General features: G+C 43.1%; 3 protein-coding genes across 6 annotated transcripts; 2 read left to right on the top strand and 1 right to left on the bottom strand.

Moving 5' to 3' along the window:
* The first annotated feature begins 1,215 nt into the window (after positions 1–1,215).
* On the top strand, positions 1,216–3,892 carry TINF2 (TERF1 interacting nuclear factor 2). The gene is made up of 9 exons (XM_063088311.1): positions 1,216–1,704; positions 1,850–1,954; positions 2,070–2,171; positions 2,251–2,358; positions 2,440–2,536; positions 2,695–3,157; positions 3,248–3,315; positions 3,419–3,510; positions 3,643–3,892. Exons 1-9 carry the CDS (start codon positions 1,513–1,515, stop codon positions 3,775–3,777), a joined length of 1,362 nt encoding a protein of 453 aa, XP_062944381.1. The 5' UTR covers positions 1,216–1,512; the 3' UTR covers positions 3,778–3,892.
* A 422-nt stretch (positions 3,893–4,314) lies between these two features.
* Positions 4,315–11,429, bottom strand: GMPR2 (guanosine monophosphate reductase 2). 4 transcript variants are annotated; one of them, XM_063088315.1, is made up of 10 exons: positions 11,014–11,429; positions 10,681–10,844; positions 10,257–10,376; positions 7,993–8,076; positions 7,457–7,630; positions 6,406–6,487; positions 6,197–6,315; positions 5,979–6,021; positions 5,133–5,292; positions 4,315–4,930 (listed from the first exon to the last, which is right to left on the bottom strand). In XM_063088315.1, exons 2-10 carry the CDS (start codon positions 10,720–10,722, stop codon positions 4,741–4,743), a joined length of 1,014 nt encoding a protein of 337 aa, XP_062944385.1. In that variant the 5' UTR covers positions 10,723–10,844; positions 11,014–11,429; the 3' UTR covers positions 4,315–4,740. The 4 variants fall into 4 exon arrangements, with proteins under 4 accessions (XP_062944385.1, XP_062944382.1, XP_062944384.1 ...); XM_063088312.1 differs by lacking the exon at positions 10,681–10,844 and adding an exon at positions 10,517–10,637; XM_063088314.1 differs by lacking the exon at positions 10,681–10,844 and adding an exon at positions 10,517–10,637 and having other exon boundaries at positions 6,209–6,315.
* Positions 11,340–21,869, top strand: NEDD8 (NEDD8 ubiquitin like modifier). Its single transcript, XM_063088317.1, has 4 exons — positions 11,340–11,579; positions 20,502–20,549; positions 20,718–20,800; positions 21,495–21,869. The coding sequence occupies exons 1-4, from the start codon at positions 11,562–11,564 to the stop codon at positions 21,589–21,591; spliced, it is 246 nt and encodes an 81-aa protein (XP_062944387.1). The 5' UTR covers positions 11,340–11,561; the 3' UTR covers positions 21,592–21,869.
* The last annotated feature ends 763 nt before the right edge of the window (positions 21,870–22,632 follow it).

Raw genomic sequence — 22,632 nt, 5'->3', positions numbered from 1 at the left:
AAAGTGTTGGAGAAAAAAAAGCTTACCAACCTAGAGTTCTGTACCCAGCAAAATTATCCTTCAAAAGGAAAGGAGAAATAAAGACTTCCTCAAACAACCTCAAAAATTGAGGGAATTTGTCAGCAGAGGACCTGACATGCAAGACATGTTAACAGAAATTCTTTAGAAAGAAGGAAAATGACATAGGTCAGAAACTCAGATCTACGTAAAGAAAAGAACGTAAGAGAGGATATATAAAGCAAAAAAGAAAGATAACTAGAATTTCACACATGTCTAATTCGGGATACTTTGGATCCTACAACTAGGTGTCCCATGGGCAGATGACTGATCTCGGGTGGAGACAAGGATGTGTGAGCTATTATCTCTGGGAACTGAAGAGAAGGTCCAAATAACAGGCAATTTCACTTAATCCCTGTGAGGTAGTCAGGCAGGTTAACTAATTCAATTACTAATTAAAGAGTGTACACTGAATGCCAGGTTCTGTTTGGTGATGGGAGTGAGAAGGATGACAGACAGGAAACAATGGCTAATTACATTAAGGGGCTGACTGGAGTGAAGTGCACAACAGAAATTTGAAAAAAGACACTTTAAATTTATTTTAAAACTAAACGAAACACACCAAAGTCAAGGGTTTGGTTCTCCATACCTGCCAGCCGCCAAAAACAAACAAAAAACCCCAAAACTACACATACAGAAATAACATAGAAAAGCACAAAAAATTAGCTACAATCCTACCATCCGGAGAAAACCAGACTAACAGTACTTTTCCAACCTCTTATTTTACTTTTTGGAGGCGGGCGCCCTCTTCTGTTTTGTAAAAGGAACAGTCGAATTCCTGCCGGAAGTGGCGCACCCCCTGGGAAAGGCTTTGCAGACGCTGGATCGGGGTGTGGGATTTAAGGAATTTTACTTCACAGGGTGAAGACGACGGCAGGGGGGGGTGGCATGATCCCCGCTTTACAGACTAGGAGGTCGAGCTTCAGAGGAGTGACGTGACTCCCCTGCAGGCTCGGCGAAGAAAGGCAGCTGCCGAGCGGCCGGAAGGGCCCAAAGGAGCAGTCTCCGCGGCCTCAGCAGCCAACCCACTCAGGTGGCCAGGGCGGCACCGGATCTGCTGGGGCGTGGCCTTGTGACGCAAACGCCACACGTCCCTCCGTCTGGCCGCCCATTGGTTCTCTCTTACCGCCCTTTTCCGGGGCAAGGGGAAGAAGTTGCAGAGCGGGAAGTGAGGTACCCTCGGGTTCCAGACTGCGGCGGCCTTTCCAGATGAGGGACCTGGTTGGTGCCATTGGTGACGGCCAGCTTCTCTATTCAGGCACCAGCCCTAGCTAGGAGAAGACCCCCCCAAATTCTGCTGGCCTATGGAAGTGAGCTGAGGCGGATCTCCAAGTAGCCGGCACAGATCGAAAGATCCGAGCCGCGGAGGGAAGCTCCGCCCCTAGGCGGGGTCGTGAAGTCTTGCCTGGCTGGGAGAAACCCGAAGGGGCCGCCCCGGGGCGGAGCCCGGTAGCCATGGCCGCGCCCCCGGGGGCAGGTCCCGCTTCTCTGCGCTTCGCAGCCGCAGCCAGCTGGCGAGTCGTGTGCGGACGCTACGTGGAACATTTCCCACGAGTACTAGAGTTTCTGCGATCCCTGCGCGCAGCGGCCCCTGGCTTGGTTCGCTACCGGCACCATGAACGCCTGTGCATGGGCCTAAAGGCCAAGGTATTGGAGCGAGTAGGACCTGGAAAGAAAACAGGGAAAGGGGAGGGATGCGAGGATCTAACAAGGGTCGACAGCTTGGGGGTGAGACCGGTTGGAAAAGGGCAGCTTGCCCCGAAATGGGATTTCTGAGTTCAATACCGTGCAGGTGGTGGTAGAGCTGATCCTGCAGGGTCGGCCTTGGGCCCACGTCCTGAATGCCTTGAATCACCATTTCCCGGAGTCTGCACCTGTAGTGCGGGACCCCAAAGCTGTGAGTAATACCCGGAACAAGCCCTAACCCCAGTTACACCTGGTGCAACAAAGTTGCCCCTCCGCCTGGCCACTGGATCCTGGTACCCCTAACTTGTCTTCCACATCCTCAACAGACAAAGCAGGATCTGAGGAAGATTTTGGAGGCACAGGAAACATTTCGCCAGCAGGTGAAGCAGCTGTCGGAGACCCCTGTGGATTTGGCCTCGAAGCTGCAGGTGAGGCTGGCTGGTTTGGAGGCTGTCATGTGGCTATTTCCTCTAATCCTCTTCTGATCTGCTTCTTTCTCCCCTGCAGGAACTTGAACAAGAATATGGGGAACCCTTTCTGGCTGCCATGGAAAAGCTGTTTTTTGAATACTTGTGTCAGTTGGAAAAAGCACTGCCTGCACTGCAGGCACAGCAGGTTTTGTTGGGGCATGTAAGGGGAGAGTGTGGGGTGGTTGTATCAAGGATTGTGGTCTTCATACCTCTCTCCTGGCCCCAGCTTCAGGATGTGCTGAGTTGGATGCAGCCTGGAGCTTCTATCACCTCTTCTCCTGCCTTGAGCCAATATGGTGTGGACATGGGATGGCCACTTCCAGGTACCAAGACCATCTTGGAGAACTAGGAATTTGGGGGTGTAGGGTTTTGCATGAGACCCTTTGAGACGACCCTTTGGAATAGTTATATGGGCCTGAGGCACAAGAAAATAGACTAAATTAATGTTACTATTTATAAAGAGCTGCATTTTCTCTTTCAGAGTGCTCTGTTACTGATTCACTGAATCTGACAGAGCCCAGGGAACAGACTCCTTCTCAGCAACCAAGACTAATACTCCACAATCCTCTACCAAAAGCCAAGCCTGACCCATACTTTCCTCAGGGACCAGCTTCAAGAAAGCACCCAGAACCTCTAACTGGACACCACTTCAATCTGGTCCCACTAGGCCGACGAAGAGTCCAGTCCCGATGGGCATCCACTAGGGGAGGACATAAGGAGCGCCCCACGGTCATGCTGTTCCCCTTTAGGAGTCTGGGCTCACCAACCCAGGTCATATCTAACCCTGAGAACAGGGAAGAGCATGGAATACATGCAGCAGATCCAGCAGGTTTTGTGGGTACAAGAGCAGCCTTTTCTGGAAAGTCTACAAGTCCATCCCAGACCCTGGGGGCAAGAGTTCTGAAAGAGAACCCAGTTGACTTGTCTGCCTCAAAACGAAAGGAGTAAGTGAAAGAGAAGTGCTTCTTCCTCTTAGGGCACATTCTTTGCCTGCTTTCCTTTCACCCTATCATCTTTGCTTGCTCCCATCTCAGGAATTGTTTGGATTGCTACATGGACCCCCTGAAACTATCGTTATCACCTCCTAAGACCAGAAAGAAAGGTAGGTAGTCTGGGTAAGGACTGGATCAGCCAGCCTCCTCTGAGGGACACTTAAGGGCTTGTGTTCACCTAGTAGGAGTTTGATTCTGGTTTCCTTCCTGCAGCTTGTCCTCCGTCCCTGTGCAGCTCTGTCATTACCATAGGGGACTTGGTTTTGGACTCTGATGAGGAAGATAATAGCCAGAAGGAAGGAAAGGTGAGTAGGAAGGAGCAGAAAGCTGGGGAAGGGGATGGGCACAACAAGAATGAGGACTCCACATGCTCCAGAATACAGAGGGCTCAGGGAATGGTTTCAGATGATAGGATCTCCCTGCTCCCTTCTCTACAGGAGTCTCTGGAAAACTATCAGAAGACAAAGTTTGACACCCTGATCCCCACCTTCTGTGAATACTTCCCCCCTTCTGGCCCCAGTGCCATGCCTGTCCCTTCCCATGACCATATAGATAGCTCTAAACCCCTATAATAGGAAAGGAATGCTCTCTGTCCTCTGCCCATCTCCTGTCTCCTCAGCTCTGCAAGCAATTTAGTGGAAATGAAATGGAAGCCCAGGCTTGGTTTGACTACAATGCTAAATACTTCATGATGCTTGATAATTAATTAAACTTTGGATTTGTTAAAAGTGTCTTAATGTGAGGGAGGGGAATTAAGGCTTCCATAATGGGTCATTCCTTAGAAACAGAACTGGCCTCTCCAGAGCTGGAAGAATCACTTTGCTTTTTACTTTCCTTGGATAGTGTTGTTAAGGATGTGCCTAAGGTTGAGAGCCTGGAAAAGAAAAGTCTTTTTGCTATTCTGAAAAAAAAAAAAAAGTGTTCTAGTACCAGAATATACTTTGTAAATTCTCATGCTGCCAGCTTATCTGAGAGTGGTGGCATTAGAATGGAGATACTTCATGGGAATAATACTCATCGTCCTTGACCCCACTGGGTCAGTGAGACTCCTACCTCCACCCACCATGGAGCACCACCCAGATGCCAGCCTTGTGCAGAAATCCCCAGCATTTTTTTAGTCAGTGGGATCTGTCTTTATTGAGGTATTTCAAATATGTAAACACTTCTTTTTAGCTTTTTAGATATTTGAAGGTCCCATTTAATGAAGCTGGCTAACAAGACATTATAAAAGCCTACCTCATCCAGATCAAGGCCATATAAAACATTATGTATCAATCAGTGTCTTTTCCTTTTCATAATCTTCAGGATGCTGGGTCCTTACATTACCATTTGATTCTCTCACATCATTTTCTCAGACTGTTTTCTTCCTTGCTTCCTCCCTAGTAAGTGCCTTGGGCATTTCCAGTGTGCCCATAGAGAAATATAGAGTGATTGCAGGAACTCTCAGGAGTAAGACAATAGGAAATGACGAAGTAATACACAGCCACAGTATGTGGGATGAGTATGTTGCCTTGGGAGCACAGAACTGCTCAGGTCTAGTGCTCATCACTGAAGATTGGATTCACCTGCTGGGTGACTCGGATGAAGGTAGTTCTCCTGCTCAACTCCTTCAGCTTCGCTGCTCCCACATAGGTACATGTAGAGCGGATCCCACCTAGGATGTCCCGGATGGTATGTTCCACATCCCCTTTAAAGGGGACTTCCACCATCTTACCCTCTGAAGCCCTTGGAAGAGGAAAAACTTTATTAACTTCTTCTAGATTTCTGTCTGAAAGAGCCCAGTGACTCTTTTCCGGTCTCTAATATTTAGTCCCCATCGACCATTTTCCTCTCAAACTATACCGTTTGTCTCCCAGCAGCCATGAGTTCTGCCACCACACTAGTCACACTCTTCCAAGAACCCTCAGCTCCTGGGTCCCACACATACCTGTACTCAGCCACGCCCCCAGCATACTTCTTCATGGCCATTTCAGAACTCATTCCGTAGAAGAGCTTGTACTTCTTGCCATCCCTCTCAATGAGCTCACCACCTGATTCACTGTGCCCAGCCAGCATGCCACCCAACATCACGAAGTCAGCCCCTGCCCCTGCCAGCATCGAGGATAGGGGAAAGAGATGAATCTGGCCAAGGTGCCCACATGGCTAACCTCAAAGTAACCCACACCAAATCCTCAGTCCTGACAATGATTCAGCATCTTCCTGGTTCTGTTTCCCCAGCTGACCCACAATCCACACAGGCCTGCTCTGCCCTGGCCTCTACTCCTCAGTGGGCCTGATTTCCCCAAGATTTTAAAAAGAGTGTCTGGAGATTCCCTGCCTGGTTTTTGCTTTCTCTTTTTGCTGCTTTTGCCATCTTTTGGTCATTTCTTTTTACTGTGACCTAGTGAACAAGACTCACTTCATATGTCCTGAGCAGGATCTCCAAATTTAACATGAGTAAGGATCACCCAGGAAGCTGTGAAAAATGCATATTTGCCGGCCTATTCCTGAGAGACTGATCTAGTAGGTCTCAGTGGGGCTCAGGAATCTATACTGTCCAGCAATCCAGGGGACAGTGTAGATGCCCTGGCCAACACTTGAAAAGTCCAAACCAGAATCTCAGGATTTCCCCTGCTGGCTTGCCCCAGATGACACCACAGGCTTCAGGGCCACTAGTTTACATCATGAAAGAGTCTGCATGGCTTCCTGAGCCTCTCCTAGCCTGACCCTAGACTCTGAGGTGGGTCACCCTCTTCTACGGGATCCTCCTTCCATGCCCTCCCAACCTCCTTACCAAAAGCCTTGGCCACATCCCCAGGACAGCTGCAGCCTCCATCCTGTAAAGTAAAGAGCACTATGAGGAGACAGCATGGACTTCCCAAGCTCTCTCGGCAATGTGGCAACGGCCCACTTCAAAGCTGACAGGAAGCCAGGAGTCCTGATCCATCTCTACCAGGGCCTCCGCACCCTGCAGGAAACCCAGCTATTTGGCAGCCGCATACCCTATCGTGCCTTGGGCCTTACTGAAATGATGTGCCCTTTGAGGCCATGAGCAGCATCTGCACACTCCATCACTGCACTGAGCTGTGGATACCCCACTCCAGTTTTCTTCCGGGTGGTGCACACAGAGCCTGGGAAGAATATGACAAGGGTGAGAGTGAAGCGCTCCACAGGTGTTTGCCACCGAAGGGGTAGCCACTGGCCCCAATGAACCACCTTACCTGGCCCAATTCCTACTTTGATGATATCAGCCCCAGAGAGGATTAGCTCTTCCACCATCTCTCCTGTTACCACATTCCCTGCCTAAGACAAAAGAATCAAAATAGAGCATCCTTAGGGTCAGAAATGGAGAGAAGATTGTGTGCTCTCACATACAGTATGGCTGGGTCATGACCTTACAATGTTATTTCAAAGGGTACCTTGGTCCCCTCTACTGGGTCCTGCGAGGGCTTCTACACTAGCCATTTCAAAGGACCCTGCTTCCCATCCATTCCCCACCTCCCCACCAAGCTGAGTTAGAGGGGTGAGTAGCCAGTGTCACTGTTGAACTAGGGTAAAGATGAGGTCCAGGATGCACTTTACTGCCTTAGGGAACAAGGTGCTGCAGTCAACAGGGAGACATCAGGTGGCTTGGAAAAACATTCAATGAGAAAAAGGGAACTACTGGACCAAGCTCAGATCTGATTTAGAGTAGATTTATCTCCCCTTCCCCATGAAAAAAACAAACCTATCCTGTCCTTAAGCCGTTCTGTTACAGAATCTCTCTGGCTTCAGGAAAAGGAGGAAGACATGGTAATGTAGGCTCAATACTCATCTATCCAGGTATAGTTGTTTTTAATGAACAGTACAGACACCGCTGCACGCTGTGAATAAAATGAGGCCTTATCATTACTCCCCTAAGCTTGTGAAAAAATAAAACACTGTTTTTGTCTGACTCCTTTTACATGACTATAGTATGTATCCATTTCAGTGGGCAAATGTACAATGCCCCACAGGTATGTAAAATACATAAATGTTCCATCCTGGTTTGGTGAGTGATGTCAGGGACACTGGATTTATAAAGACTATGAATCAAGAGTCAGAGATATTGCACTGACCAATAAACAGACATTTTAAACTTGGAACCATGGATAATCACACAGTAACATGATTAAGTGGACTGGGAACATCATAATGCAGCAGAAAAGAAATGAACTGATGTAACAAAATGGAGTAGCAGGAACAAGTGGAAAGAGGAGAGGAATGTACCAACTACAGAATAATAGAACATACCATAATGGTGTGCTGGGGGAAGTGCTTCCGCACATCCTTTACAAATTCAACAAAGTGTTCAGAGTAGCCATTTGCCACATCCAGGCATATATGTTTCACCTGGGGAATAGCTTCCAGGATCTGTTCCAGCTGCTCAAAGTCAGAAGAGCCTGTGCCTGAGCTGGCAGCCAGATGCTGTGGAAGAAACAGGGCCATTGGCATGGGAAGCATTAGAACTGCCTGTGGCATTATATCAGAGATGACCTGGTGAGCAGCTAAAAGGGGTCGGGGGTGAGGGTTGGTCTCAGGAAGCCAAAAAAAAAAAAGGGTCCTAGGGCTGGCCCGTGGCTCACTTGGGAGAGTGTGGTGCTGGTAACACCAAGGCCACAGGTTCGGATCCCTATATAGGGACGGCCGGTTAGCTCACTGGGTGAGCGTGGTGCTGACAACACCAAGTCAAGGGTTAAAATCCCCTTACCGGTCATCTTTAAAAAAAAAAAAAAAAAAGGTTCCTGAAAAACTGGGATAAGGAAGGGAGCAGGGTAGGCCAGTGTTACCTCAAGACAGTCAGGATTCCGGCCAGCAAACTCTTGCCATTGATCGAGGCTGTAGTGCTTATGGACAGCAGTGAAGAGAGAGAACTGGGGAGAAGAAAGAGAACTATCAAAAAGGAGAAAACTTTATTAGGGTCTCTTTTTCTAGAAATAGACCTTTATACTATTCTTTCTGAGAGAGAACATGACTGAAGTTTGGAAGGAAAGCAACTTGAAGAAGTCAGTAGTTGAGGTGGGATTTGAGTACAACCATTATTTTCCCTACAAATCTCAGTAGAGCTTTTTAACCATAAGCTAGTACTTGTTAAATACTCCCACCAAACTACTGAGTAATCTAGATGGCATTTCACCTGCCAGCATATACACTGCCTCTGACTTAAAAGGTGATAAGGACAAGCTGTTGGTGCAGTGGGACAAGCAACAGACATGGAAGAAACATGAAGAGGCTGGATGGAGCCCGTGCTTGCACTAACTCAGCCCCTCCTCCTAAGGTAACCTAGTACTAATCTATTTTTGGTATCTTCTGGCTCATTTACCAGCAGTAATTCAGTGGGTCTAGATGCCCACAAAAGGTAAGGCCTTAAGGTTAATGGAGCCAATAAGCCAATAACCCTGTCCTTTTTCCATCTCTACTGGAATAAAGGACAAGTTTTCTTGTTGGGGACATGGACCAAGCTAAAAAGTATATTTCTTTCAGTCTATTTTAGTCAACCAAGCTCAGGAATATAATGACTCATCAGACTCATATTCTCTACTTCAATAAATTCCAAACAGTATCCCAATACTTTGAGAAAGGCCTTTAAAGGGCACTGTGAATTCTGTTGTTTGTGCATTAAAAGTGCCGACATACAAACAGACAAGAGACAACAGTTGGCTGGGACTGCACAAACCTTGCAACTGACAAGAAGCCCAAGGAAATTCTGTACTCACTCAGCGTTCATCATCAACACTATCTAAAGCTTGTATTGAATTCTGCTTTCTCAGCAACACTCCACCATCACCATGCTGATAAAGAAAAATCACTCTAGGAGGTCAGCAGACCTTGAAGATATATTGGCATAGTGTGGCATGACAAGCACATCTGATTGCACACATATCAAACCTAGAAAAAAAGATGCTTATTTGCATCCAACCTTTTTATTATTATTATTATTTTTTTTGTCTTTTTTGTGACCGGTAAGGGGATCGCAACCCTTGGCTTGGTGTCGCCCGCACCGCACTCAGCCAGTGAGAGCACCGACCATCCCTACATACGATCGAACCCGCGGCGGGAGCACCGCTGCGCTCCCAGCGCTGCACTCTCCCGAGTGAGCCACGGGGTCGGCCCCAACCTTTTTATTATTATGAGACCTGGCTCCATCTCTAAAATCAGATTTCTTTAGTACTCATCAGCAATACTGAAAGCCATTCTCAACATAAAGCATCAAGACAGTCCCCAACAAGGTTCATGTATTACATACAGCATGGCTATTAACTCTGTAGTCAGATTGACCATTCCCCGCAATGCTACTGGTCAAGGCAGACAAACAATGGCACCAGCAGCATTCCTAAGCAGGAATGGCTAACAGAGCCACAAACAGGAGCAGAATCCATTAACCAGGATTACATGGATTAACCAGGCGAGTGTGTATGTTCTCAAAGTGACCACGTAACTATCTACCTTCTCAGCTACAAGTACAGAAGCAGGTCATATTACTGACAGGAGCAGCATCTTTCATTTTCAAAGTGAACAACCTGTATGTAAAAAAAAAACACATTCCATTTGGGGCACATCCCAGAAACTCCCAGGAACCTAGGACTTAAAGAAGAGGAAGTTAAAAAAAAAAAAAAATAGCAGCCATAAAAGAAAATTAATAAGCTACTTTTCTCCAGGATCATCTACTTAGGAAATTTTGAGTGCTCAAACTGTATTTAATTTCTGGACTAAAACAGTGAATGCTTAGTGTTGTGAACAATGGTATATAACTGGAGGGATGCATGTGATTGGGAGGGAGTGACCTGGAGGCTGGGAAAAGTTGGCAAGGTATATAAACTGCCAGACAGGAAAAGGGAAAGTTCTGTTCATATACCAGAAAAATAGAGCAAAACTCTGCTTTCAATCTAACTCAGATAGCCTTTTGAACTTCTCAGATAAAGGAGCCTTTGTACTGGAAGAAACAGTAAATCAGGGCATCCTGACTGCTAACTGCCAGAGAGCTGACTAGGGACGGAAGTGGGGATGCAAATCACCTGGACTAACTGGACACCACTGGGAAAGGAAGTCCTACCTTACAGAGAACTCTGGCCATCTCAAAGGTGCCCACAGTATCCATATTGGCGGCAATGATGGGGACCCCAGTGTACACCTGCTTTGAGTTCCGAAATGAAAAGGATCTTGTGAGATCCACCTGCAGATATAAACAGGAAACAGCATTTCATTTACCCAAAAAAACATGTATGGCATTAGGACAATGACCAGGCATCTTTCTTGGTCCTAACCCACCAGGAGCTTGGGGTTAAGAAAGAGTAGGTAAAGAAGCTGGCTCACCTCACTTCGAGACCTAAGGGTGCTGCGTTTGGGTCTCAGCAGGACATCATTGAAGTCCAGTTTCACATCGCTGTCGATATGAGGCATGGTGGGGGCCTCGAGGTAGTGACGAATCTGAGGGCTAGAAGGTAGAAAAAGTCAGGAGGAACCTGAATCAAACTCACCTTTGGCCTTAATGCCCTGTTAGGACTGGCAGCAGTGTTCATTTCACTCCTCGCTTAAGTTGTCTAAGGTCGGGAATAGGTCGTGATGTGGTCCCTGAAGCCTGTAGCCCCGATCTGTCGCGTGATTGCGATTATCCACGGTGTCTCCATCCCGGGTACTGTTTCTTGGAGAGAAGAGCTGGTAAGTTGTGAGTGACCCTGAAGGTGCATATCTTACCCCGCTAACTCTTCCTTTTGCCCCTGAAAAGAACAATCTGGGGTAAGTAGCTGACTTAGGTGGGCGAAAGGAGGGGGGAGGGCCTCATAACCAATTTCCGGAATAGAGGTACTCACTTCCTGTTGCCTCGGCCCAGGTGGCAGTTGACCAAAGTTCCCCTTGCTTAGCAACTAGCTTCGTGCAGGCCCGCCGAGCCTTGTGCGCCAAGTCAATAGGTTCCGCTAATTGCTGGCGAGAACGACTAACCGAGGAATTGTACCTTCGGCCATGCGAAACCTTCTGGGTAACAGAGTTCAGACGCCGAGGTTGCCGTTGGATCCGAGGGGCGGAAGACTACAGTTCCCAGGGTGGAACGGACGAAGCTGTCCCCCGGCACCCCCGCTTTCCGCTAGCCCTGGCTCGCTAGGGACTCTCAGAATCGCGGAGGCGTCATCTCTGCTGTAACTAAGCTTCCCACTTCTTTTTATTTACGACGCCACTAAAACGAAACGTGGGAGCCTTCCTAAGCCTTTCGGGAATCCCGTGGAAAGAAGTGGGGGGTGGAGCCAGACAGTGACCCGGAAGCAGAAGTGACTCCCACGGGCAGAGTGCTGGGGAGCAGCAGCAGCGACCGCAGCGGTACAAGCCGCAATTTATCCGTGTGCAGCCGCAAGCAGGGAAGAAGATGCTAATTAAAGTGAAGGTGGGAGCATCTCCAGCCTTGCCGAGTCGCATATGATACTGGGCTGGCCGTTGTGCCTTACGAGAGAAGTGGAGAAGGAAAATCACGCCTTTCCCGAGCCTGGAGGGCGCTGACAGCCGCAGGGCTCCGCGCAAGGGGTGATGGGAAATAGGGGGACCCGGGAGGGCGTTGGGAGCTGGGGGCTGGCCCCTCCTGACGACCGTGGGTCTCTGCTGTCCCTGCTTTCTCTCTAGGACTGTGCCTTGACCCAGAAGGGGGTTGCTTTTGTCCGAGGTCTCATTATATTCGAGCCCCCGCGGCTATAGAAAATGCCTAGTAGCAGCTTGCCTCCTCTTTCTCTCTGATTCTCGTGATAAGCTGTGTTTCCTGTTCCTCATGTCCGGGTTACCTCTTCTCCCTGCCCCTAACGTAGGCTGCCTCCGAGCATAGAACTAAAACATAGAATGTATTATTCAGCCACTTGCCTTTCTGAGTCGGGCATCCTGGACTAGCCTCACTTCCTCGTCTGAAGCAGGTTAATTACCGGTGCCCTAGTTCTGGTACTAGCCGTGTTTCCTTCATGTCTATCTCTCAACTCCCGTGGTTCTTCTTCACCAACTTGGTACCTTTACTAGTCCTGTTTGCTGTTTCCTCTTTTGTACCTTCAGAGAGAGACAAAAAGCTGACAATTGATGCAGTCCAACACTAGTTTGATCTTTGTGTAGCTGTCAGTTTATCTTTATTTCATCATTTCCTTAGCGTATTTACCATACGTAATAGCTATTCTTAACCTCTTTTCCAGTCCTTCCAAACTACCTCTCAGCTAAGGGCAAACATCATGTTAAAGATCATAGTTTCTCAAACTTTGAGGAGCGACATATAAAAGAGTCGTGAAATCAATTTAATGGGTCAGTGGGTTGCAAGCAGCATTTAAACAAACAAAACAGAAAATACACCAAGGAACCCTTGGGTATACTGTTGGGTATTGTTTTGGGAAATTGTTTTTAATTTTATATGTATATTGCACACATGTATGTGTTACTAGTTCATATGCATTTCTTAGTGTGGTTCACTGTCAAAATTTTGAGAAACTAACAGATGAATTCTTTTCAGTGCATATGGTTTTCTTGTGTCCTCTTAATCCAAAGAAGAGGTTACTACTAAAGTGTTTTTTAAATTTATAGAGCATGGTGTTGTAACGCCAAGGTTAAGGGTTCAGATCCCCATACTTGCCAGCCGCCAAAAAGTAAATAATAAAAATTTTTAAAAAATAAAGATTTCAGTCCATACTGAGAAATACATGACCCATACATACACAAAAAACTTACTATGTGTGATGTGCTCTGGTATTTTCAGTTGTATTCTAAGTTAATTTTATAACCCATTGATGGGTTGAGACCTGCATTTTAGAAAACACTGCTCTAGATGAGCTTCTCAAACTTGAAAGTGTGTAAGGATCACCTGGGAGACTTGCTAAAATGCTTATTCTGATTCTGTGGGTATAGAATAGGGCACTAGATTCTGCATTTCTTTTTTTCTTTTTGGCGGCTAGGCTGGTTCAGAGACCTGAACCCTTAACCTTGGTGTTACAACACTGTGTTCTAACCAACTGAGTAATAGGCCAGCCCAAGATTCTGCATTTCTAGCAGTGTCCCTGGTGATGTTCCCAGGTGCATATTTGTGGACTGCACTTTGAATAGCAAGGTTGTAGATTTCGTCTTTCTTTGTATCCATTTTTATTTAGTACTGCTCTAAAATAGCCAGTCTCCTTTCCTGCCGCACTTTCCTTTCTGCCTTCAAACAAGTCTCTCTGTCCTTCTCTTTCTTTTTTTGTTTGCTGCGTTTCTTTATATTAAATACCTATGAAAGCAATTAGTTGTTAATTACTGTATAAATGATAGGTTTTATTAGGGTTCCTTGGTGTATTATTAATTTTCAACTGTTGTCTTTGTGTAGCTGACTTCTTCCATATCGTTCTGTAATCCTTTAGAATTAAATCCTTCCTGATTTATGTCTTTTCTTGTCTCCTCATCTCTGTTCTTCTAAAATTGAATGTATTATCTTCTATCATAATCCATCTTTCCAATAGCCATCTCATATGTTGATCCCATCTATCTACCAGGTATCTGGAGTGCAATTCTTTAGAGTCTGTGCTCTTTTATAGGACCTAACTTTTCATTTGAAACCTCTTTGTACTTTATTTAGTTTTTCTCCCCATTCCCAACACCCTCATTCTGGTCTAGGGTCTCATTAACTTATATATTTATTTTCCTGTGATAGCTCCAACTAGATTTTCCTATTCCCATACCTTCTCTAAAGTGTAGTCTAAACCAAGACATGGTGTACAAAACCACAGTGTACAAGTCTTTGTTAAGCTTCTTTTTCATCATATTACTCCATAACTCCAGATCCTGCATTAATTTCCTCATTGCAGATTACTTTGGCGACTGTCTTTATTTACTATCTTAACCTGTTTTCTCATTTAAAAAATTTTTTAACATGCAATAAAATGTATAATTCTTCAGGGTTCATGTTGATGAGTTTGTAACAGTATACACCCATGTAACTACAAGATCTAAAACATTTTCACTCTTACCTCCAAAAAGTTCTGTAGGTTAGTTTTGTTTGTTTTAGAACTTTATTATTTATTTACTTATTTTTGGTGGTTGGCTGGTATGGGGATCGAAACCCTTGACCTTGGTGTTACAAGGCTGCACTCTAACCAATTTTACATAAATGGAATTACACAATACAGACAGTCCCGACTTAGAATGATTGACTTAAGATTTTTTGACCTTATGGTGGTACAAAAGCAGTAAGCATTCAGTAGAAACTGTACTTCTAGTACCCATACACCACTCCGTTTTTCATGTTCAGCACAATTTTTAATAAGTTACCTAAGATATTCACTTTTTTATAAAATAGGCTTTGTGTTAGATGATTTTGCCCAACTGTAGGCTAATGTAAGTGTTCTGAGCACATTTAAGTTAGGCTAGGCTAAGCTGTGATGTTTAGTAGCTTAGATGCATTAACTGTATTTTCAGCTTACAATATTTTAAACTTACAATTGGTTTATCTGATGTTAATGCCATCGTTAAGTCAAGGAACATCTATATATAATTGTTGTGTCTGACTTCTTACACTCAGCATAATGTTTATCATTGTATATATATGTAGTTTGTTCCTTCTTACTACTGGATAGTATTCCATTGGATGACGGTATCACAATTTCTTTATCCATTGTCCTGTTGATGGACATTTGGGTTGTTTCCAGTTTCTGGCTATCGTGAATAAGATACCTATGAACATTGTTATACAAGTCTTTTTGTGGATATATGTCATTTCCTTTTTTTTTTTTTTTTTAAAAGATGACCGGTAAGGGGATCTTAACCCTTGACTTGGTGTTGTCAGCACCACGCTCTCCAAAGAAAGTGAACCGGCCATCCCTATATGGGATCTGAACCCGCAGCCTTGGTGTTGCCAACACCACACTCTCCCAAGTGAGCCATGGGCTGGCCCCATATGTCTTCATTTCCTTTGGGTAAATATCTAAGAATGGAATTACTAGGTCATGTGGTAGATATATGTAACTCTAAAAAGAAACTGCCCAACAGTCCTCCAAGGGGTTGTACCATTTTACATTTCTACCTGCAGTAGGTGAGCATTCCAGTTGCTCTGCACCCTCGCCAATTTTTGCTAATGTCAGTCATTTTTATTTTAGCTATTATAATGGGTGTGTTATCTCATTCAGATTTAAATTGATCAACATTGATTTTCATGCACATAGCACTTCGTCATAACCCCTTGTATTTGGACAATAATATTCAATATGGTACTTCCTTGTGTACTGGTTTGTTCTATTAATTTTATGTCTCATTGTTTCTTAGTTGTAAATCTTCACCTGAAAAAGATTGTTGGCAAGACTGGATCACTTTTGTATCTCCTCCTGCCTAGAGCAGTATTTAGGCTTAGGTTCATCATATACTTTTAAATAGCATTCAGTGTGTTGTCAGGTCATAGTGATTAGATTTGAAGGAAGGAACTCAATATGGCATGATATATTTAAGAGTATCTTTTTAAATTGTTCATTTACTTTAAAACAACTTTAATTACAGACAATTTCAAACATATATAACAACAAAGAGAAGGGCATATCTACCCTTCACCCATCTTCAAAAATTATCATCTCATGACCACCTCCCATTACCTGATTTGTTTTACACACCCAGATAGCATAGCATATATTATTCGTGTGTATTTCTGTATTTATCCGTTAAAAATAACTCTTTTTTTTTTACTAACATAAACATAATTAACACACCTAAAAAACTGACAGTGATTTCTTACTGTCATCAAATCACCCTGTTGTCTCATTTGTTTTTTACAATTTGAATCTGGATCCAACTAAGACGCATACATTGCATTTGGTCGATAGGTATTTTAAGACTCTTTAAATCTGTAGATTCCCCCCTTTCCCATTTTTTCTTATTGAATAAACTAGGTTGTTTGTCTCAAAGAGTTTCCTACAGTTTGAATTTTGCTGATTACATCCCCATGTTATCTTTAATATATTTCTCTTTCCTCTGTATTTCCTGTCAATTGGTAATTAGATTTAGAGGCTTGATTAGTCTGTGTGTGCTCTGTGTGAGAACAATTCATAGGTGGTAGTATGGTATATGCTTGTCAGGTGTTTTTGCTTTCTGTGATGTGTCATTGCCTAGATCCGTTATTTCATTGGGGGTTTACAAAATGAGGTACTCTAATTTTATTGTTGCTTCATATTTTAGCTGAAATGTTTGAGGTGTCCAAAATGGTAGCCATTAGCTACATGTGGCTATTGAGCACTTGAAAGGTAGCTAGTGAGACTGAAGAATTGAAATCTTAATTTAAATTTAAAAACTGAAACTTAATTCAGTGATTGGAAAACTTTTAAGTATGTTTGGAACAATTTGGATATATAAATCTACTCTTTCAATTGTGAATTATGAAATTTAAATACAGATTAATTATTTCAGTTGAAAATTGACCTCTGAATTTGGATGTGCAGTAAGTATGAAATGCACACAGAATTTTGAAGATTTGGTTAGAAAAAAATATATAAAATATATTAATAATATTTGTATTCATTACATGTTGAATGATAATATTTTGGATTTATTGGGATTTTAATATTAAAATTAGCTTCTCTTTTTTTTTTTTTGGCAGCTGGCTGGTATGGGGATAATCTCAACTTTTTAAAAAACTTTTTTAAAAACTTTTTTTAAGGTGGCTACTGGTAAATTTAAAATTGTATTCGTGGCTTGCATTACATTTCTATTGGACAGTGCTGTTTATGGAATCTTTTCTTATACCCTAATCAAGGACATCATTTTTTAAATAACTTTTTTTCTCATTACAACATATTTACATTCACAGTATAAAAAATAGAAGATGTAGAAAAGCGCAAATAGTGTAATTAAAATCACCCATAATCCCACAACCCAGGATAAAAGCACTGATGATGAGGGTACTTTAAAAAGTTCATGGAAAAATAGAATTAAAAGATAATACGGAGCTGGCCAGTTAGCTCAGTTGGTTATAGCATGGTGTTATAACACCAGGGTCAAGGGTTCAGATGCCCATACCGGCCAGCCACCCAAAAAAAAGATAATATGAATCTTTCTGTGAACTTTACGAAGTACCCTCATATATCTTTCTAAGGATTTTTTTGAAAACATTTAAATGCCCATATGTTGTTGTTTTTACAAAATTGGAATTATACTCTATATAATCTAACTTGTTTTCTTTTTAAATTACGTATACATTGTTAATAAATTTCAAATAATTAGTTATCCTAAACATTGTTTGAGGACTGTGTAGTTTTCCCTCTGTGGTTGTACCATAACCCTCAATTGTTTGATATTTAGACTGTGTTTGTAATTTTTCTTTGTTTGGCAACTGGCTGTATGGGAACCCTTGACCTTGGTGTTATAAGACTGTGCTCTAACGAACTGAGCTAACCAGCCAGCCCCCTGTGTTTAATTTTTTAGTATCAAAAGGCTGTGATGACCATCGTTGTTGGTAAATTTTTGGACATAGTCATGATTATTTTTCTAGAAGTGTTGTTGTTGGGATGTGATATTGCCAGATTGCTCTCTGGATACATTCAGGGGCCCCTACAGTCAATTTCAGAAACAAAGAGCCAGTCCTAGAGTTTTAGATTTTTCAATCCAGTAATTTTTTTTTTTTTTTTATCATAAGGTCCAAGCATCTTACTTTTAGGAGAGCAGCTCTAGACCTTCCCTAGAATCTTTTTTACTCTTTAAAAATGTTTGTCAAATCAAAATGAATATTTATTAATATTCAAGTGATAAAGGAAGATATTTTTATAAAAACTTTAAACAGTACAGGTAAAGGGAGAGTCACGCTCGATATACCCTCCCCTCAGCCCTATTATTATGAGATGTACATACTTCCTAATCCTTTTTTCTTGCATGTATATATGTCTGTATATAGAAAATGATATATAATTATACACTATTTAGATCTTTCCTTGTTAGTGTATAAACTGTTGTATAATATATCATTCTATGCATGTACCATAGTTTAATAATTTTATTATTAATGGTCATTTCTAGTGTTTTACACACAGCACTGCAGTAAACCTCACATGTGCCTCTTTGGATACATGTCCAAGTTTTTCCTCCAAGTTAGTTACCTAGAAATGGAATTGTCCGGTTGAAAAATCTGTGCATTTAAAGTATTAAGATCAATAAATTGATATAGTTTATGGACAACACAGGAACTCCAAACTTTGCATTTTGTCAGGTAATGGCCTTAAAAAAAATTACCATATATTGTCACCATCATTTCATAAAAGGACATTTTAACATCTGAGTATATTTAATTTAATGAAAATCTCACTGTTATCATTATTTTTCTCATTTTACCAAAGACTGTTGAAAATTTTCAGAGACCCTCATGGGTTGGGATAGAAACTTGAGAATCACTTTCATAATTTATTCTTTTGCGTCCAAACAGGTAAACCTGAAGGAGTTGCTCCTGCATTTTTGGAAACGTACTAGTATTGAATTATTCTTGTGGCCAAGAAATTTTCTAAGTCTTTTCTTCATATTGTTCTATGTGAATACCATAAGTAGATTCCAAGATCAGACGAGATAGGGCACATTCAGGGTGGAATGGCCAAAGACTGAATAACATAAGTAGAAACCGTATGTTATTTTGAGAGCTACTGAAGGAGTTTACATTGGGTCCCAGTATTAGACCAGCTAGACTCAGGCAGTACAGCGTCCAGAGCTAAAAGAGGGCTCTGGGGCCAGAGGATCTGTGTTTGGATCCACTCTCTACTTTTGACTTTGAAGGTATGTTTTTTAACCTATCCAACTCCTATTTTCCTCATCTATAAAATGGAAATAGTAATAATACATATCTCAAATACTTGGAAAGAATAAATGTGGTGATGCATGTAAGACACTTGTATAATTTCTGACCCTTACAAAGTGTTCAGCCGGGGGGCCGGCCCGTGGCTCACTCGGGAGAGTGTGGTGCTGATAACACCAAGGCCATGGGTTCAGATCCCATATAGAGATGGCCAGTTAGCTCACTGCGTGAGCTTGGTGCTGACAACACCAAGTCAAGGGTTAAGATCCCCTTACCGGTCATCTTTTTAAAAAAAAAAGAAAAAGTGTTCAGCCAGCCAGCTGCCAAAAAAAAAAAGTGTTCAATAAATGTTGGCTGTGATTATAACGTGATCATCAGTGTATTTAGCCCTTCCACAAATATTTATTGATTTCTTATATGTCAAACACTGTGCTTTGTGTTTGTGTTACAGAGATGAATTAAACAGTCGCTGTCCCGTAGGAAGTTGTAATGAAAGTTGGAGAGTTTAACACTTAATCAACTAGCTGTAATTGGTATTAATGGAAGTATTAATAAAGTACACTAGGAACAAGTCTAGGCATCATATAGGAGATCTTATATTAGAGGGTCTTTGAAGGTTATAGTATTCCAACAAAGAAAGCAGTAGAAGCAAACAAATGCCTCTAAATTGGACTGAGCATGGTGTGTTTGTGCTCTGGATCACTGTACATCGTGGTGCAGATAGAGCTTTAAAAAAAAAAAAAGCAAGGATGGGCCGGCCCGTGGCTCACTCGGGAGAGTGTGGTGCTGATAACACCAAGGCCACGGGTTCGGATCCCATATAGGGATGGCCAGTTGCTCACTGGGTGAGCGTGGTGCTGACAACACCAAGTCAAGGGTTGAGATCCCCTTACCGGTCATCTTTTAAAAAAAAAGAAAAAAGAAAAAGCAAGGACAGTGGGAGATTAGATTAGGTGGAACATAACATTTATAACTGTAGAGTCTGTATAATTATTGTGTTTGGATATCAGCAACCCTTACCCTGTGGAAGAACTAAGAAGACAAGAGCTGCAATTTAGGATTTAGGTAGAAATCAAGAGGATATGTGAGAATGTGATGTTGCATTCTAGTATTTCTTAAAAAACTGGTCAGAGGTGATTACTGGTATCCTTGAGAATTCTTTGAATTTTCTTAATGTTGATTTCTAGTGTTGATATTTATAATAGAACAAGGTCCCTCTGACTTGATAGACTACCTTCCTTAGGGTATCTTTCATTGCGGTATCATCCAAAAGAATTCTAACATTCTTACTGATTTGGAGGGGGTGGAGGCAAAGGAAGATGACTTGTGGGATTAAGAGGATCAGATGGTTCACAGAATCTTGCCCTACCAAGTTGTCCACAGCCTGAAAATGATTGACGAATACAGGTATGGTCAAAGCATTCTGATTCGCCAAAGCAGCGTTGCTGAGAATTTGTATCTCTCAGAAGACAGTAGATCCCCAGAGACCAGGACAGGATGTTTTACCTAGAAGACAAATTGTATATTGGGCTGTAGGACTCACAAAACCCTTGCCTGTTTCAGACGCTGACTGGAAAGGAGATTGAGATTGACATTGAACCCACAGACAAGGTGATGTACGCCCAACACCTCTTCATGCCCTTCTCCTTGCCATGTACATTTGTTTGAGTACGCTTATGAACTTGGTCCTTTTGTTCTCATGCTGTTTGCATAGCCCTTGTTCTTTCCATTTCTGTGGTCCTCCCCCTGAGCATTCCCTGACTACTTGTCCCTCTAAAGGTTGAAAGAATCAAGGAGCGTGTGGAAGAGAAAGAGGGAATCCCCCCACAACAGCAGCGGCTCATCTACAGTGGCAAACAGATGTGAGTTTGGGGTGAGAATGAGGGCCTGGCAATCTCATGTGAAGATAAGAAGGGGACAGCTACTGGAGGTGGATCAAGCCTGCCTCACTTTTTTGGTGCCTTAGACCCTTTGGCAATTTGGTAAAGCCTATCCCCTTTTCAAAATAAAGCTTTTTCAGGCATAAAATTAAAAATATAGAATTAGAAATGAAACTAATTATATTGACGTACAATTATCAAAACACTAAAATAAATTCGTGATATAGCAATATATGTGCTTCTTTACTAATATATTAAATAAGATCTAATGGTGGGTCTAATAACCATAATTTTGAAAGATTTTCAAGATACAAACAGTTGTAATGTGATATGAAAATATCTAATTTCTGTTGTTGACAAGTTACTCATTGCTAATACTACTGAGTTTTTTTTGCCTACATTCAAAATTAAAAGAAATATTAAATTTCAGTTAGGGGTTAATAAAAATAAAGATGGAATTTTTTTCTCATCCAAGTTTACAGACCCCAAAGAGACCTGTGAAACCCAGGTTAAGAACCCTTGTTCTTGGGGCTGGCAGGTTAGCTCACTCAGTAGACCATGGTGCTGATAACACCTAGATCAAGGGTTCAGATCCCTTTACTGAGATCTAGAACCCCTGTTCTAGATGGTATTTCTAATGTTGTTTGGTTTTTGTTTTTTCCTCCTTTTCCTGCAGGAATGATGAGAAAACAGCAGCTGATTACAAGATCCTAGGTGGTTCAGTCCTCCACCTGGTGTTGGCTCTGAGAGGAGGAGGTGGTCTTAGGCAGTGATGGACCCTCCCTCCGTATTCCTTCCTTATCCTGTCGCTCATAATGAGGCATCATATATCTTCTCACTCTGGGTCACCAGAGCCACTGCCCCCCCTCCCCTAGATGCCCAGTCTTGTGTGTCTACTGGTGGGAGACTGTGAGGACCCCAAGATGTAGTGTTCATGGCCCAAAGGACCCTTGCTGGCTATTGGGTTTTAGTTTGCAGTCTGTCCTGTGTGCTTCCCTGTCTTATAGCTATGCTCCTAGTTGTCAATAAAATATTTCCTGGCCTCCTGGAATCTTTCTTATATTGCATAAATGTGACTGAAGTCAGAATGGACCCAGTTTTCACCCACTTATCCCAGGCTAAAGGAGTGGGACAATGGAAAGCATGTTGCTCTTAGTGGGATTATCAGACTCTAGGAAAGTCAACTCTCCGTGGTGTGCTGGAGCCAGTTCATACCTGCTCATGAGAGCAAATTACAGGATCTCTTCCCAACAACATGTTAATTGACTTCTTGTTGGTAGCTTGAAATTGGCCATGATAGAAATGTTTACAGAAATTGGCAAATACTACAAATTAGTTCCTCCCCCAAAACTGGTTATTGCACATCTAGGGGCATACTACTCTCCTGGATGGTGGAAGCCAGGAGAGTGAGTTCTCTTCCACTGTGGTTCTACTGGACATTTGGGCCTGGTTGGAAAAGGGCCTCAGGGGCTTTGAAGACACCACATTCTTAACGATTGGAATCTTGCTGAGTGAGGGCTCTGGGTTCCACCCTCTCAAGAGCCTGATATAGAGAGGGCTTGCATGAGGGGTGACTTGCATGGATCACTTAGGTCTCAATTGGTAAGATAAAGTGAGAGGAGCCAGAAGAAAAAGCTTGCCTTCCCTGGCTTCTTTAGTAGAATCTAGCGAAGCTGGGTGGAGTGGAGAAGTAAGGGAAGATGCCTGTGGCCGGTACCTTGAAGACTTGACTCCTGTGATTCTGTGTGCCGTCACGCCGGTATCTTGCGGCAGTCGTCTCCCCCGTCCAGCAGCAGAAGGCGCTCTTGCGCCAC

Source organism: Cynocephalus volans, chromosome 3 (genome assembly GCF_027409185.1).
Source record: "Cynocephalus volans isolate mCynVol1 chromosome 3, mCynVol1.pri, whole genome shotgun sequence".
NCBI classification, from domain to species: domain Eukaryota; kingdom Metazoa; phylum Chordata; class Mammalia; order Dermoptera; family Cynocephalidae; genus Cynocephalus; species Cynocephalus volans.
This window is presented reverse-complemented; position numbering and strand designations above follow the sequence as displayed.